Source organism: Thamnophis sirtalis, unplaced genomic scaffold (genome assembly GCF_051295495.1).
Source record: "Thamnophis sirtalis isolate CommonGarterSnake01/CBP01778 unplaced genomic scaffold, rThaSir2_p1.2 scaffold_11, whole genome shotgun sequence".
Taxonomy (NCBI): domain Eukaryota; kingdom Metazoa; phylum Chordata; class Lepidosauria; order Squamata; family Natricidae; genus Thamnophis; species Thamnophis sirtalis.
In genome coordinates, this window is record NW_028261391.1 from 34,878,253 (window position 1) to 34,897,554 (window position 19,302).

Here is a 19,302-nt window from a genome sequence, read left to right on the forward strand (position 1 = left end):
TTACTAACAAAAATATGGTAGTTGTAGAATAATTTTAAAAAAATCCTGCCTTATAACAATTAAAATCAGATAAATATTTAGAACTAAATATCTAAATAACTAACTAAACAAACTAAATAAATGGAGAAAAGGAACTAATAAAATATCCACAAAATATCCATTTAGTACTATTTCCATCCTTTACCTTGTCATTAAATATAGATAATGAATAAGCATATTGGTTCATCTTGTCATTTTTAGAGAATGAAGACTTTTAAAAAATGAATGACTCATATCTTTAACCCATTCCTTAATATCAAGAGCATATATTTCTGTCCATATACAATATGTCAGCTTATCCTCTTTGCCAAACTCCAGTTAGCAACAAAAATCTTATATATAAATCTAATATAAATCTAATATAATTTAGGAATGTAATTTATCTTTCTCACTATTACTATTTTAGGACTTTAAAAAACACTGTCTGGTAACAGTTTTCACTTGTGTGAATACAATTGAATCATTAAGAATGGTTTATATTTTCTGAACAACTGCATCTAATCAAAATACTTTAATTTTATCTATAATGGTTAGATGGATGGATGGAAGGAAGGAAGGCAGGAAAGAAGGAATGAAAGAAGGAGGATATGATGAAGATGAAGATAGAGAAGAACTTGCTGTGGCAAGATGTACATTTTATAATTATTAAATTCAGTGTTTTATTCACGATTATCTAAAAGCTTTTTCTGCAATAGTTTGTATATTCTGGGCCTATTTAATACTTTAAAATGAACTGAATGCTGTTCCTGCATGCACAACCTGCAGCACTTCTGGCAATCTACATATGGAACACAAGTTTTGGATTCTGAAAATATCACTACAAATAATTAAACTATACAGAAGAGTTTCTCAGCTACCTCTATTTGGTATCAAAAATGTTTACCAAATATGCAGAGGATCTTTATATAAACAAAGGAGATAAGCACTGTAAATCAACTATCACTGTATTTTAGCTGTAACTGTTTTTATATTCCCTAAGACATAATCCTTGAACAGCTTGGTATTGATCCCTACAACAGAATTATTTATATATTTTCAGGTGTTAGGAAGTAAAGCTTAAACATGGGTTTCCATATTAATGAAAATTGATCATGCTGAAAACTCATTCTTTGGGAAAGTACTATATAGATAAAAATTCCATCATTCAGTGATGACTGTTATGAAAGAAATGTGTGTGAATCTGTATGCAAAATGTTTTAAAATTTCTTATTATAGTTAATAGCATTACAGAGAATCTCAGCACAATTGTCAAATGATTTGTAATACAGAGCAGAAGTCTGTGGACAAGCGGGTATAAGTATTTGTATCATGAATTATTCCTCAACACTATAAGGAACACTGTTGTAGAATGAAAAGTTTAGAAAAACAAAACTGTGCGTCATTAAATATTTCAACTTCTTTGAGGTTTTAAAATAATAATACTGGAAATAATTCAATAATCCCAAAGATTTTCCAACACTAATTCACCAACTGGTTATAAAATGTATTCATGCAAAAATGACTTTTTGTACATCATTCTAAATCAAAATGCAATTTTGTTGAGCATGGCTGAGATGTGTGAATCCAACTAAAATGTCTTTTGCATGCCATCAATTAAATGAATTATCTTTTATGATGAAGGCCAAGGATATCCATTTCTGTCACTTCAGACAGATGACCCCCCCTCCCTTAACATGCAGTAGATCAAAGTTAAATTGTTCACTGTTTATGTGTCCATCCTCTTGTTGCAAACAAAGAGAATCTTTAGGTTTTATCACATTTTCACCAATAATAATTAGGCCACAGTGTTTACAGTAAATGAAATTATTGGGGGTGCAGATTTGGCAACACTATTGCTTCTAGACCTAATAAATTCTGAGAAATTAGTTCACATAAACCTTATTTCATTAGTGTGATTTACCAGAGAGCTTACTGACATTCTTTAGCTTCTTTTCTGTTTTCTACCTGTCCTGAGCTAGCTATTTAATTAAAACAAATTGACACAACTGGAAGAAGTACAACTGTTCAGCAGACATAACTAGGCAATAACTAGAGTTAACTAGTTAACTCTAAAATGTCTGTATGACACCTAACAGGTAATTAGCATATTTAATTTTACTTTGTTCCATCACATGCTATATGAAGAGCTCCTCTTGAAAGTGATTCCGAGACATCTGTGCTTAGTTCATCACAGTGTTCCTTATGGTGCATATATAACAAATTTTCAAGGCATTGGTGATAATAAACAGTGCAGGGTAAGTTCATTTAATAAACTGCTATCTTCCTTACAGACTTTCAATTTTTATAGTTTGATGGGGATATTAGCTTTTAATTAGTTGTGGGTTAAATATTTACTATTTTACTATTACTATTTTACTGCCCATTTTTTGGTATTTATTATAACCAATCACTATTTTATAAATGCAAATCAGTAAATATTATAAATAAATATACATATTATAAATAGATTAAACAACCATGGTTGGTCTGCTCAGGTTGTTATTTCCCAAAGGATGACAGTACAGGAAACTTTTACCATGACATTTTAATTATGGTAGTTATAAATGTTGCACAAGACAACATTGTCAATGTGGTCTCCCTGACTCTCCAGAGATCACAAAGGACAAAGCAAAAGGAATAGCTGTTCTTTTTTTTAAAGTTGTTTCCCCTCCCTAAATCAGTGCTTATCTGATATATGCTTTGTTGGCTAGAATGAACCAAGCAGGGGAAGGCGAAAATAAAATAAGCTCCTGCTTCTCCAATGTATTATGCACTTTTCTGAAGGACAATAATATTTAAGAGTCATAGACCATATTATCTAGCCTTAAACAATTTTCTTCCAAGGTTACAACCATCTTAGCGGAGCCTGTTTCTATACGTTATTCATTTATATTTGGTATTAAATTCTACTTAAGTCATGAAAATCATAAACCTAAAAAAAATGCAACATACCTCTAGTTACAGTTTCCTTCAGGTCAGAGGGATGTTCCATTTTAGAAACCGTGCTGACAATTCTGACATCCGGTAAAAGAATCACTCCTCTTTCATGTTCAAATTGTGTGGCAGGTCTTGCAAAGTGATCCATTCCAGTTATTGTAATCTTGGGCTCCTTGGCTTGTAACACCATTATATAGGCATCTATATCTGGAATACTAATGCAGGTGTCTTCACCAAAACATCTGAAAAATATACCATTTAACTTCATGGAAGATTAAGCATTCATTCATTTTTCTTAAGAAACACACAGTTGAAAGAGAATATTTACCCAGAAATATTGGGATATTTGCACACTTAGTTTTTAACACCTACTCACTGACCAGCTTCAGAATTACTCAGTCCCATATGAGCATTAAAATACAGTTTCTCAAATTATTTATGAACAGCGCAGCATGCCATTGACAGGTATGATCTTTACAAAGGTCACTGCACCCATACAACTTAAACTCATAAATAACATAACAAACAGTCAATGGTTAAATCTGATTAAATGGCTTATGTATTTTTAATTGCATACTCAAACTGATATTTAAAAGGCTTGATAAAGCTATCTTGTTAAATGTGCATTGAAAAACTAATTGCCTATTTTATACTAAATGCATCAGAAGGCCATTTTGTACACATCCCAGAACTCCATGGGCATGCAGAAATAGTAGAAATCATAGTCACTGTAACAATTAAGCTGCTGGCCAATTTATTAAAAGATGAGTGTTGCTGATAAAACTCTTTCACTTATGCCAAAATTAAAAAGTCCTCAACATGAGTTTACTGATGCATTGCTTCTATTACCAAGCTTAGTGAATTTAACTTACTGGACTTTGGATGACACTTTAAGGCGGCGAATACCTGAAGTTGGAAACTGCCTTGAGTTGATATAGGAGACTTTTTGGAGAGCTTGATTTATATTCTCAATGTCATCTCCTTCTATAACAAGGACTGACTGGGAAGGATTGAAGTGATACTGCAGAGGTGGTGAAAGGATATAATTAGTTTTTTTTTTAAGGAAAATGATATAAAGCAACTCATTGTAACACCTAAAATAAGTCTGTTCTTAGATAAGGTCACCATACCTTTAACAAAATAAAGAAAATCTGTCATTTTATTAGTTAACACTTATTTCATTCCAGTTAACTTGAATTAAAAGCCAAAACAAATACTTTGAATCAAAATAAATTTCTCTACAATCCAGATTTAACTAGGGCAACCTACCATTTCTATACATTTGTGTATACTTAGAAACAATTCTAACACAAATGTTCTTGAAAGCTAGATACAATCTTTCTTTTTATTGCTCTATTTACGTCTCAACCCAATTGCAATTTCATCAAGGCGTGTCACTGTCAGGCCAACTCAAAAACACTGCATGAGACTTGCCCCTGACAGCTTGTTTCGTTTTTGCCACCTGCTGTCTAACTGGCTCTGAAAATGGCTGAAAAGGTGAAAATGAATGAAGAAACTTGCACCATGCCAGCTTCTAGATCAGAAACTAAAAATGTTTTGAAGCTGAAACATTAAACTTTGGATTCTTTTCCCCAATACACAGTTCGATCATAGAAACAACAGTTGTCAATACCAGATACTGCTGCAGGCAAAATGGAAAACAAGAATTTTAGTTCTCTCTAGCAAATAAACATCATCCTCAAACAGGACAAACAAATGCATTCTTAAAGGGCGAGGCAAGTGGTGAACTTGCATTAGATGTTGGGATGCAAGTAGTAAGGGTGGCTATTGAAGTGCAACATACCCACGTATAATTTTTTTTCTTTTAAACATGTGTTCAGTGCTTACAAAATTGTCTCCGGCAGCTAATGGTTCATTGAAGAACTGCATGAGCTTCAGGGTGCCAAAAAGTATTACTACGTATTACTAATACATAACAAACACAACATCTTCACTCTTTAGTTACAGTAAGATAATTTTATCAAGCAAGAATAATCTTTCTGAAGAATGATTTCTGGGTTCAACTGGTAAGTTATACAAGATTCAGGGAAATTTCCTTCAGCAACTCCTGATGACAAAAACAATGTATGGTGTAATCTTCAACTAAGTTTGGTGCAGGGGTATCAGCTTCAAACAGTTTTGAAAATGATGTTTCTGGTTGCCAACTCACTCTGAGAATAATGTATTCTCAATTGATCAATATGACATTGCCATACTAGACCATCTGAACATTAAACTTGTATGCCACTAGTACTTTGATCTCAGTGACAGTTGAGGAAACCAACCATAGATCCTTTCCAAAAACCTCTTCATTTAACAAAAATAAATACAGAATAGGAATAAATAACTTTTCCGGTTCTTGCTTACTTTGTAAATATTATAAAGAATGAAAAGTCAAGGCTATTGCCCCATACGTAATTCACCAGAATGATTTATGTTTTGAGAAAGGAGTAGTATGTTTCTACAAGAAGGAATCTGACTCAGTATCTTCCAACAATTTGCTTTATTTAATCCAAGATTACCTGCATCATCTTCTCAGCCTACCTATTTGGTTGAAGATTATTTTGGTGGATTAAGGAGACTGTAAAATCTTGGAAAAGCATATTGTTCATAAAATGCTTAAACTTCTTTGATAAACACACATATGTTATCTAAGATGATAATATCAGGCAATCGGATTTCCAAATAAGTGGTACAATGCTATTATTGTTGCAGACAGTTTTGAATAAGAGTACAGCATCCATTAGTTCTTTTTCTGAAATAGTCTCACAAAATCAATAGGGAGTCATCACAAGGTGTTTTTATTACTTCCAAGGAGAATACCATTTTTCCACTGCCCAGATCAGTCCCTAGCCAATAAACATACTTCTTGCCAAAACATTCATAATGTTTCAGGAAGTATGACACTTTGATGGCTCCTTACAGTAACACAATTTCTGTGCTAGAAAAAAACAACCTTTATGGTGAAATGTCTCAAGTTGATGGTTTTGAATGGCTTAAATTCCAGTAGCCTGTGAACTGACCAACCCTTATACAGCCAATTTAACACATGAGTTACTTTGGGGTCTCAGGCAGGTGATTTTGCAGTTTGATCAGCCTGAAATGGTAGGTGTGGGAGGGCAATCAGCATTTAGAGTTCCAGCATTGATGGCAGTTTAAAATCTGGCATTTTATATAGCAGGTAAGTCAGACTATCACTTCCAGCTATTATTATTCCTGGCAATAGATGAGTGAGTAATCATTAGCATTAACCAGGGGAGTGTAATGATGTATACAAATATCAAGGATATAGGCTTTGTATTAGAAAAGATCCTCAAAAGAGTTTTGAAGTCAGTATAAATTTCGAAAATATGGCCACAGAGAGAGCCTCTCTATGGACCCTTTTGACTCCTGGAATAAAGCTGGAGCCTCTTTTTCAATTTGAACATAGTTTCTTTCAGAAGAAGATAAAGTCCTAGAATAATAACAAACTGGCACCTCTATATTGCTTGGCATTGTGATGAAACAAAGTTCCAATATTGCAAAGAAAAGCATAGCAGTTTCTTTTCTTTTTTATAATAAAGCAAAGAAGTATTTTGTTTTAATTTTTAGAAAGCACATGTTGTAAGTACACTGCCACTGAATCCCTTTTTCAGTAGACAAAGAAGCACTGCAGCCAAAGTTTCCTCTTATGGAAGGAACATATGATAAAAATCAAGGAGTAGTAATAAAACTTGAGTTCCTGTTTTCATTTTCTAATGGTACATGATGGATTAGCAACCTAGAACTAAGGACACATTTCCTGACAGTTAGAAAAATTAATCAGTGCAACGATTTGCCTCCAGAAGTTGTGAGTGCTCCAGCGTTGGAAGTTTTTAAGAAGAGAGTGGACAGCCATTTGTCTGAAATGGTGTAGGGTTTCCTTCCTGAGCAGGAGGGTGGACTATAAGACCTCCAATGTCCCTTCCAATTCTGTTATTCTGCTATTAACCAGACATCTTTGACTGGATGAATTCTTAGAATCTAGTAGCAAATTATTCCACTTTTTATCTTATATTTAGGATTTAATTAAAGCACAGCATCATACTCAAGATTCCAAAAAAACAGAATCTTTGAAGTGATGGAATATTCCACACAATATAGAAATCCTGGAATTTTGAAACTGGAATTTTAGAGCAGATAATTTCCCATGTTGGCTAATGTAGTTGGACATCTGGATATAGTATCATAAAAAACTATACTATCTCTGTTTTAATGATTCCTCCCTACCCCCATTCCAAGAGCAGCAAGCAATACAATGCAAGCAATATTAATGGATGTTGTATATTTACTGTAAATATAGTTATATTTACAGTGCATTCATAATCTGTACAAAGTCTAATTTTTATATGAGATTTCATACTGGCCTGGAGCCTCTATGGCAGTGGTTTTCAACCTTCCTAATGCCACGACCCTTTAAAACAGTTCCTTATGTTGTGGTGACCCCCAATCATAAAAAAAAATTCATTGCTACTCTACAACTGTACTTTTGCTACTGTTATGAATCGTAATGTAGATATTGATATTGGAAGACTGCTATCATATAGTCCTTCTTTTCCTTCAACCAGACATACCCAGTTCCTGCAACTGTTCTTCATATGTTTGAGCTTCCAGTCCCCTAATCCTCTTGGTTGCTCTTCTTTGTACTTTTCCTAGACTAGAGTCTCCACATCTTTTTTATAGAGGCAGCCAACATATTGTCTGCTCCTAAATTTTGGGTCTGAAAAGAATCACATCCTGGAGGCTGGACAACCTTGGCTGCTATACAAACATACACACACATACACAGAGACACACAGTGGCTTTATTCTCACAGCCTCCTTAACTAAATTGCCTGCAGCTGCATTCACAAACTTGCTTACCCTGCCTGGATGGATCTTCAATCTGGTTTGGAGTTGTTTGCAAGAGTGCTCTTAACCTTGGTGATGGTGGTAATGTTAACCTTAAGTTATTGGGCAAACATCATGCATTGTTTATTTTTATTTTTTTAAGAAAAGTTTTTTAATTTTCTCTTTCAAGTTCTTTCACAAATATACACTCTTATAATTACCATTAATTATATCATTATCAACAATCATTTATCATTATTTTCTTACAAATATATAGAATACAGTTTGGGTCTTTTTCTTGCCACCCATTTTATTTTGCAACAACCTTGCTCCTTCTATCTTCTCTACCTCCCTTCTCTTCCTTCTTCTTTCCTCCTCTCCTTCCTCCATTCTTCTTCCCTTCTCTTTACTCCTCCTCTTCTCCTCCTTCTTACCCTCTCTCCTACTCTTGATTCCCCTCCTTTATTCCCTCTGCTTTACCCTTTCTTCCTTTCCCTCCTCATTTTTCCTCCTTTCTGTTGTTGCCCTGGCTTATTTATTTTCTCTGATGGGTTCTTGGGGTGGCATTTCAGGAAACCCAACTTTATATTTTCATACATATTATTTTCCTGTTACATTTTATTTCTAATAATAATTCCACTTGCATCATTTTTTTAATTGTTATCTTGCATTGCATTTTTTTTGCTCTTTTCCTTTGTGCATTTAGCAAGCAGGTTTTCATTGTGTGAATTGGGCCAATTCGGGCTCCTGAGCTTGGCTCTTGATGACAGGTCTGGTTATGGATTTAGATATAGTTAAAAGTACCTGGCAGTGGCGTGGAAAACATAGCCACATGCACGCCTTGCATAATTGCAGCCTGGAGCAGGACCTAAGCCCCTTCCTCCCTCGCAGGAACACTTTCCCTCCATTACGAAGTCTCCGAGGCTAATTGTACGGGGTGTGCTCACGCACACCTTGTACAACCCACAGGTTCAGAACCGCTGCTCTATGGGGATGACAGCGAAACCAAAGACCTCCCTCTTTCATGCATATGTTAATGTCAGGCATTTACCAAGGAGTGTGCTTTTGATCAGGCAGTTGTAACTATCATGTTGGCTTTTTGTAATGGAATGTGTGAATGAATCTGGAGATGGGGGGAAGAGATGTTACCCAGGAAACAAGCAGACAAGAGATGGATCTTAATGCTCAGAGAAAGAAACTTAGGAAGGACCCACCCTAATTGATCAGGAGATTAAAAGTAGAGACTGGAAGTTAGTTTCTTCAGACTTGCAAGATTCTGTTAATGTAGAATTACAATAAAGTAGGATTAGCTTATCTAGTCGGGTTTTCTGTCTGATTCACTTGGGAGGGCTGACATCATTTCTTAAATGTTTTTTGAGTATACACAAGTATTATTCAATGTTTCATTGCATTCTCTTTGTTATTTATATCACAAAGCGTTGCCAAGCGCTTGGCAACTGCTGTGTGATATAAATTTTGACCACATGACCACGAGGATGCTGCAATGGTCATAAGTGTGAAAAATGATAAGTCACTTTTTCAGTGCCATTGTGACTTTCAATGGTCACTAAAGTGACTGTTGTTATTCAAGGACAATTTGTATTTATGAAATTCCACAAACTGAATTTGAAGTCGGAAAAAATTATAATGTAATACAATGCAATACATTTTCATAGAAATTATTTTCAACCTTTACAGAATTTGAGAGTGTTGATTCATATTGAAAAATCTTTAATTCTGTTTTCAATAAATATTTTAATTTGTTTTTTGAAAGAATAAAAATTGTAGCAAGTATAGAATGGTAGATTGAATGCATCTGTAATATATTTGTCCGACTTTTTAATCAATACTTATCTTCTGTGGCTTACTCCCACTGGTGGGATGTCAAATGGTTTGTATACATAATGTGTTATAGTTTGTGAAATATGCACTAGGGGCTTGACTTTTTAAAAAAGTCTGATGAATTGTTTCTAGAAAAAAAAGTAATTTGTGTCTGTTTAGTATTGCACAAAAGCAAATGTTGACTTGATGCAAAGATTCAAGTAAGTCCTCAAACTTGCAATCTGTCCTTTTTGATCATACTGATATGTTATGTTCTCCATAAACAATAATAAAAAAGGTTTTATCTTCTGCAAACAGTTCTAGTTATAAAATTTTAGTGTCATACTTCCACAACTTATCATATCATATTATTATTATTATATTAGCATATCAGACATTAGTACAATTGAGAGGCTAGGGATATTTCACGACAAGAATCCTCCACTCCTCTGCTCACAACAAATTATTTTATACCACCAGGCTTGAAATTTTGGCCTTAAACAACTTAGAACTACGCTGCATTTGGTCTGACCTGAACATAGTACACAAAATTATCTGCTACGATGTCCTACTTGTCAATGACTACTTCAACTTCAACCACAACAATACACGAGCTCACAATAAATACAAACTTAATGTAAACTGCTCCAAACTCGATTGCAGAAAATACGACTTCAGCAACAAAGTGGTCAATGCCTGGAATACACTACCTGACTATGTGGTTTCATTTTCAAACCCCCATAACTTTAACCTTAGATTGTCTATTGTTGACTTCACCCCATTGTTAAGAGGTCTGTAAGGGGTGCACTTAAGTGCACCTATGTGCATACCATCCCTGTCCTACTGTTCCCACTTATTCATAATCATGTTTATACTTATATCTGTTATCTTATACATGCTTGACAAAATAAATAAAAAATAAAATAAACTTGCAAAGGTTTTTTTTGGGTAGGTGTGTGTGAAGTCTTTCACAAGTATTCTTTGATTTTACATACCTTTTAATATGTATTTGTGTTGCATCTCATAGGAAACTCACTTGCTTCTACGCAGAATTATTTCACTGACAGAATGAAATGGAAATCCTGAATGGTTGTGAAGCACTTATACCATTTGATTTCTATAGGTTTACACTAGAAAGAACACAGTTGGTGTCCCAATGTTCCACTTTTACTGTGTCTTTGTGTGACTTTATGGCAAATTAGATTGCTTCTTGGAGTGCTTTTGTATTCTATCTTGTGCTCTATACTTCATAAATCAGTTTTAGATGTTAGTAAAGATTGCATCAATTCATTTCTTACCTTTATTCCTTGGCCAAGACTCTCCAGGGAATTAATATCCAGACCTTCCTTGCAAGCCTGCAAGCAGGAAATCACTTTTTGACTCTTAATTTTGCCTGGCCGTATGGTAAGACTGGCAAGACTGCCATGGAAATACTGAGTAAATCTGGGCTTTGTGACTTCTCCTCCTATTGAAAAGAAACCACAAATTGTCTTGAGTAATAATTCAAACATGCAGATATTTTTGGGAATATCAATATTGTCTGCACTGTCATTTGAAACATTGGATATAATTAGGCTGCTATTCTTATAAACAAAGTTGTAAGAAGAAAATCACTTATACCCTATTATTTTGGAATTAAATAATTCTATTTATAGTTCTATCATCATTTATTGCACATACATTAGGTGTGAAAATATATCCTAGCCTGAAACATAACATTAAAAAATCATTTCTGTAATATATGATGGAAAAACTGTTCAGTTTAGAAACAGGATAAATTCAACATCTCATAAATATATGTTAAATATATGAAGAGATTCATGTTCAATATAGTAAAACGAAAAGCTGAAAACAACATGCCAGATTTAAAAATAACATATCAGCCAAATTAAATCTAAACGGTGAATAGTAATATCTCTGAAAGCAGAAATAGATATGCTAAATTAATAAAATGTCCAGCAATTTGCTTAGCTACAACACAAATTTACATAATACTTCTATGCTTCTCTGTAATGGTTTCTTGAAATATAGATAAGAAAAAAATAAATAAACAGTAATATTGATGTGAAAAGAAATTATACATTTGCAGTCATATAGGAACAGATTGGCAAGGTTTCTATGAATATACAGGATTTTCACTCTCTTTTAACCTTCCGAGTAAGTGAATTCTTACAGAGATTTTCAGAGGATCAAGATAATAAGTGGAGCTATGGTGGTGCAGTGGTTAGAATGCAGTATTAAAGGCTGACTTTGCCTAGCCAGGAGTTCATTCCTGACCTGTTCCAGGTTGACTGAGCCTTCCATCCTTCCGAGGTCAGTAAAATGAAAACCTAGATTGTTGGGGGCAATATGCTAACTCTGAAAACTACATACAGTGTTGTAAAGCACTATGAAGCGATATATAAGTCTAAATAATAAGTACTCTTGCTAGGCTTATGCAGAAAAACAAAACATACAGGATATTTTTGAAAGATAATAGTCGCAAAAACTATTGATCTAAAGCAGTGTTTCTCAACCTTGGCAACTTGAAGATGTCTGGACTTCAACTCCCAGAATTCCCCAGCCAGCATCCGCTGGTCTAAAGTATGTTAAAATCAGACACAAATCACTAATTGCATGAGCTACAATTAAATCTGTGGTACAGTTCTCTCCATATTGAAATATTCCAGCAAATAAATTCTTCAGAAGTTTCCACAGTTTATGTATTGGATTTTGTGGGGTTTTAAATATTAAAACCCTGTCACACGTATTAGGTATATGTAAATATTAACAGTGAAGTAGTTTTGTTTTGGAGAAAGAGGTTCAGGTTCCAAAGAATTAGGATTCAGAATATCATGGCATCAGTTATTATAAATGACAAATTTGCTTAAGATGACATTGGTTTATATAGTAAGAAAAGTGAATGAGGAACACCTTTCTGGATGAGTGTTTCACAACTTGATTTAAATATGCATATTTTTATATTTTAAAAAATCACTTTTATAAATAACTATTAGGAATAAACATGTTGGCATCATTTATGTGACAGCATCACAGGTCTTCCCTGGGAAAGAAAGCAAGCAAAGTCTATAGCACTGATAAATGAATGGGATTCCTTATAGTTCAAAGTATTAAATTATCTTCTCAAGGGGCTACAAACACTGGTCATATCTTTCAGTGCCAAACATCAGCCAAACAACAAAATTAAATAAAGAAGACAGTTCAAGTGAAATGCATTCGTACGTCCCACAAAAAAACCCAAAAAACAAAACCACCTGCATCATAAAATTAATGACAAACCTTATTGCCACTGTACCACCTGAGCCCAGGCAAATGCTGCCAAACTTCACAAGCATTTAGTTACTTGCAACAATCAATATACAATTGATTGTTTTTGGAAACTTGAAATGGCAAACACATGGCCTTTTCTCTGTATCCGAACATGCCATAATAAAATTAACCATTTAAGTAGTTATGACAAAAATGTACTCTTGTCACTGGAGTGCCAAAACACTGATATTTCCTTCACACTTTTGTAAAATCAAAAATTTTAAGGGACTTATTTTGACTTTCAATGTCAGTCCATTGCTCAGTGAATGGAATTCCATTTAAAGTATTCCTAATAGCTATGAGTTTAACCACTTGTTTAAACACATCCAGTAAAAGGAAGCTCAATATCTCCCTCAAATGATTAATCCAGCTATTGTGAAGCTGTTCTTACTATCATTGTTAAAATTAATCCGATTAACTGAAACTTAATACCGCTGTCTTTTGTTATACACCAGGCCAGTGCGTGTTCTCAAAAATTATCTATCATTTATAATTTGGAAAGACTGTTGTTTAGCTTCCAGTTAGGAATTGATTTCATTTTTTAAAAGAAGAAAATGTAAATAAAATAAGAAGAATGATATCTTAGAGGTAGATGCCAAGAAAGATAGAAAGAGAGAATTTAGATACTCCATGAATACATTGTAACCCTAAGGAAATAAATTTTGTTTCTATGTTTTAATTAAATAATTTGTGCTACTATGTGTAGTTCTTAGGATGGAAATTGAATTCTTATGATTTCTACCTTGATCTCATGGGATACAAGGCAAAATGAATTATACCTAATTTTTTGCCAGATCTTGATACAGAAAGATTACTATATAAGAAAAAGGGACCAGTTATATCTTGGCTTTGTGGAAGATATTTTCTATTTAATAGGAAGATTTTTTTGTCACAGGTAAAGATAAATATTGCTGCAATGCAATGACCTGAATTACTGAGAATCTTTACAGACCAGTGGTGGATTCCAGATCATGTTGCAACCGGTACAGTTGAAATGGGGCCTGGCATCCTCCACATGAACATGTTCAGCATGCACATATGTCTTACCGTCCAGCCACGCCTCCGCACCGGGCCAGCTGCTCGGCGGAGCATCACGCAAGTACTGTACACACCATGTACGTGCATGGAAGCGCCAAAGAGTTTAAAGACAGATAAGGTGCACAGGGGGCAGGTGGGCCGTATCCCACCGTATTGGAACAGTACGTGGTACTCCGGGCAGGCTCCGGTATACCCATACCGCCTGCAACCCACCATTACTACAGACTTTTAGCTATACAATTTGGGATGAACACTTTGAATGATATGGGAGTATAAATGGATTTCCAGAAAAAAAACACTGCAGACTACAGGAACCAGGAGCAGTGACGTGCAGTCAGGGGAGGCAGGGCCTCACCACTGTCATCATGAAAAGAAAAAAAAATGTAAAAGGAAAAAGGCTGCGGTAGTTGCTGCCAGAGTCACAGTGAATGACTCTGCTTAGTGCTTAACTGTTTAAAAAAGCCTCTAAAAAAGTGCCCTCTACAGGAGGCGGCGGGAGAACCACATGCTTCCTTTAGTCTATCTTTACGATCACTTGAGCAGAGTTAAGCAAGGGTTAAAAGCTGAAAAATTCCTTATGTAGATGAGGCACGTGGTTCTCTTGCCTCCTCCTGTAGAGGGTGTTTTTTTTAGAGGCTTTTTTAAACAGTTAAGCAGAGTCATCCATTGGGGACTCTGGCAGCAGCTAACCCAGCCTGACCTCAGCAGCTCTTGCCTTTTTCATTTTTCATTTTTACATTTTCATCATGGCAGACAAGAGCAGAGTTGAAATCTTCTGTTAAATAGCTGGAAAAGGTATGTGGGTCGGAAGGAGGGGGAGGAATTCAAAATCAATGTAATTTGTAAGTAATTGTATTATTGTAAGTAATGTGTGTGTGTATGTGTGTGTTTTACCTGCCTCTGCTGGTGCGCAGGCTGGCATTTTTTTTATGTCGGACTTAGCGGCAGGGCTTTTGGACATAGCGACAGAGCTTTTGGACATAGCGGCATGGCTTTTGGACGCCCCGGCGCTCTGTCCACCATAGAGGCGGGACACCTCTATGTCAGACACAGCAGCAGGGCTTTTGGATGCCTGTTTTGGACACCTCAAAAGCCCTGCCGCTGTGTCCGACATAGGGTGGCTTTTGCCCACTTGCCTCACCAGCCATAAACCTCACCGCACGTCACTGACCAGGAGCATTACTCAGGTGATCCTGAGGATACAGATAAATCTACAAGTGCTTCAACAATCCTATAAAAGGATGCAAATGATCAGCTGTCTGCAAGAAATATAAATCCTTCCATTCCCCATTATCCTGTCAGAGCTGAAGAAGCTTCTTGGATGAGAAGTAAGATGTCTTCAAAGAAAAAAAAGCAGAAAGTCTAGTTGCCTTGTGAAAAAGCACCTTTGGGACAATGTAATGACATTTTTTAAACGAAAAAAAACATGTTACTAAAGTATGATAAATATTTTTTAAATCTATGTAACTGTTTATAGGTTTAAAAAAGAACTGCAAACAGTAAAAATAGGACAATTTATTATTTTTATTGACCTGCACTACTTTTATTTATCACTTTGAAACTTTTATATCAATACCATATTTAAGAGAATTTTCTAATAAAAATGCAAGTTAAATTGCATGCTAATAAACTGAATAAGGAAAATATTGTTCAGGAGAAATTATATATTAGAATAATAACATAGGGGAAAAGGCTTCATAGAAAAATATATGTATTTCTGGAAAAATTAATAATAATTTATTTTTAATTAATAATAATTTAAAAAGTACCAAGGATTTTTTTCCTGGAACTATTTTTTAAAAAATTATTCTGATATTTAATAGAATTAAATAATCTACAAGTAGCTGCAATATGGATATGGGTCAAATTTAGACTGATTAGTACATCCATACTTATGGGACTGTGATCTATAATCTAGCATTGTTATATTTTTATGGTTCCTCTTCCATTAATTAAAAATAAATAGTAATATTCAATCATAACCAAAAGACAGAACCTCAGAATGCTAAAAAGAAATACTTTATTTCTACGCCCTATGTTTACGATCATTTCAATTAGCATTATTCATACATTAGCGAATAATAACCATGGGACAATTGAGAATGCTCATGGCATCCCTGTCTTTCCTATGCAAGTGGCTAAAATGACTGCTGAGTTTTTCTCTGAACATAGTCACAATCACTGATAAATGATGTAACTTCACTAACTATAGCCAATTACAATTAAATATATTTATATCAATATATCAATTATATATCAACAAGGGGAATTTGGAGAAAAAGAGTGCATAGAAATATTTTTTTCGTATTTTATAGTACCAGTAATGTTGCATGTTATGTGTTGAAAAAAATCACTGCAAATTTTATTATCATAGCATTTTCAAATATAATAGGAAAAAAACCTGTAAATTAAAAAGTAATTGCCTTGTATTGATCAACAACAGTTTCTTTCTAAATCCTTATAGCTAATGCAAAATAGTGGATTGGCTGGGATTCAGATGTCTAATTCAGACTGTCTTGTCCAAATCTTTATTTGTTAGGTCAGGGATTGAATAAATAACTTAATGTACTAAACAAGCAGCTGACAAAATTGTTGCTTCAACAGGAGAACTTTGGAGCAAATATTATGACATTTGACATCTTCCTAGAAAGCTCTTGTACAATGTGTGATAACTCTTTAGTTTGTGGTAGATTTTTCAGTGCAGTGGAAAAAAGATACAACTTTTTGAGATCTTTAATCAATGTGTCTGTTTCATACAAAATATAATTTGGGCACCACTTGTATTTCATCTGCATAGCAAAAGAAACGGCTATGTTCAAATGCAAAGATAATTGGTTAGAGATAACTGTCTTCTATTCTCTATTCAGTCTTATTCACAGAAAGAGAAAAGGATAGGCAGGTGGGCTGACAGCCAGTTATGTGAATGACAGAATAGCAGGTGGTAATGATGTCTTCTCTTTTAATATGGAACACATTCAAAAAATAAGCTGAAATTGTATGAAACATGTTTCAACAGAATATTTTTAGCCAATAGACAAAATGTCTGAAAATATGTAATTTTATGCCTAAAATTGATTTTCATAGGTGTACATTAATACATAGCACCTGAACTTGCTTAATTATGGTCTGCTAGATTTGGCTTTCTCCTATGTTTAGGATAGATTTACTTTTTATTATCTAAATAAAAAGCCAGTTTGGTCTAGTAGTTAAGGAACCAAGCTAGAAACAGGAAGGCTGTGAGTTCTATTCTCACCTTAGACATGAAAGCCAACTGGATGATTTTGGGCAATCACTCTGTCTCAGCCAACTCAGCTCACTTGTTGTGGTGAAAATAGGAAGAAGAAGGAGAGGAAGGAAGGAAGGAAGGAAGGAAGGAAGGAAGGAAGGAAGGAAGGAAGGAAGGAGGAGGAGGAGATGAGAATGAGAAGAAGCAACAGCAGCATCATTAGGAAGAAGCATTGCTGCCTTGAGTTATTTATAAAAATAATAAAGGCAGAATTAATGAAATGAAATGAATGTCAGTCAGTTTGGTGTTGTGGGTAGAAATCTATGGATTAGAAACTGGGAGACCATGAATATGCCTTAGGCATATACCCAGCTAGGTCACTTTAGTAAAGCATAAGAATGAGGCAATGGTAAAAGATTTCCAAGCTTTTTCCAATACTTATTCTGGCAGTTACAGGAGTCAAGAAGGATTCAAAAGCAAAACAAAAGCAAAGTCACTCATATTTCAAGTGGGTTTTTTATTTTCAAAATTCCTTTTAGTTAAACTTTCTGTTTTGTACTTATCTCTAGGCAATTATTTTAATCCTTTTATGCTAATTTTTAGACCTATAGTTACATTTGCATTGTGTTGATTAATGGCAACCATAAAGATTCATCTGATTTGAGTTTGGAAGGCAGTTTTATTTAATGCAATAAAATGTTTTACTTTTACAGTACTAATGGTTACCTTTTTGCTCTGAAACATATATTTCAGTTGTGTATTTCTTTTTTTAAAAAATCTCTAACTAAATTTTTGCTCCAGAAATAGCAAACCACAAAACTGTTTTCTTCATTTATCCATTTTATTTATGTTGCTATTGTTGTATTGTTTTTGAGGTTCTAAAAAGTGGCAATCAATGGACATAGAAATGTATCTCAGGAAATAACCAACCAAGAGGAAAAGAATGAAGACAGGATTTCAAGTGAGGAGTTAAGTTAAGCTCAGAGACAGGATTATTTACAAGACACATATCCAGGGAAGGCTACAATAAATTTTCTGCTGCACTGAAGGTTCCTAAGAGCACAGTGGCCTCCATGATTCTCAAATGGAAGAAGTTTGGCACAATCAGGACTCTTTCAAGAACTGGTCGCCTGGTCCAACTGAACAATCAGAGGAGAAGGATCTTAGTAAGAGAAGTGACCAAGGACCCAATGCTCACTTTGACTGAGCTCCAGAGTTCCCATGTGGGGATGGGACAGAGTTTCAGAAGGACAACCATCACTGCAGCCCTCCACCAATCTGGGCTTTATGGCAGAATGACTAGATGGAAACCTCTCCTCAGTGCAAAATGCATGAAAGCCTGCTTAGAGTTTGTCCCTCACAGTCTCAGTATCCTTCTGTTGCTTTTTTGCAAATTCCAAATTTCTTGAAGATTGGAATCACATCAGCTCTTTTCCAGCTCCAGATAAGTCTTAGGAGCTAGGGCTAGGAATTTCAATTGTCAATCAAGTTTGAGGTATCAACTCCCTCAATTCCCCTTTTTGTGTGTAGTGGTCAAGAGAGTTTTTTTATTACTCGAGGATCTTTCAAAGTTCATTGATTCACAATATTTCCTCTTGTCCTTGGCATCCTGAAGGTGGCAAAGGTGAGAACAATTATATGAAAATTCAAAATGCTTTCTGTCTATCCAGATACATTCTTCTTTGCATATGCTTGGCCAGAAATGTAAAGCTGGAAGTGGTATCACTTCAAAATAGCAGCTATGAGACCTAACTAAGACTTTACAAGTTATTAACTAAGATGCATGATTGCCAAACACTTAATTTCTAATTAGCTGATTTTTTGAAGCATGAGAGAAAAATGGAATGAATGTAATACTATAGTCATAAACCAAAGCTCATCAAAATCACCACCACCATCATATAATGGAATAGGAATTAATAATGTTTTCATCCCAACACATATACAGAGTCTGATCATCAAGGATCATCAAGCTATTTAATTAGTGATGTAATTCCAGTAGTAGTAAAAGAAAAGTATGGAAAATGAATCAAAATAAAACATAATTAGTTAATTGGTTATTTGGAGTGGAATAGGGCAACGCTTTTTAGTGAAGTAATTTTTAAC

At 34.6% G+C, this 19,302-nt stretch overlaps 1 protein-coding gene across 1 annotated transcript in view; it reads right to left on the reverse strand.

Annotated features, from left to right (window-relative positions):
- CLSTN2 (calsyntenin 2) overlaps window positions 1–19,302 on the reverse strand; it is a 250,215-nt gene that overhangs the window by 11,847 nt on the left and 219,066 nt on the right. Inside the window, exons 10-12 of the mRNA XM_087725500.1 lie at window positions 10,922–11,088; window positions 3,828–3,976; window positions 2,971–3,197 (exon numbers count right to left, since the gene is read on the reverse strand). Coding sequence (XP_087581626.1) covers window positions 2,971–3,197; window positions 3,828–3,976; window positions 10,922–11,088 — 543 coding nt within the window. The remainder of the gene's footprint in view (window positions 1–2,970; window positions 3,198–3,827; window positions 3,977–10,921; window positions 11,089–19,302) is intronic.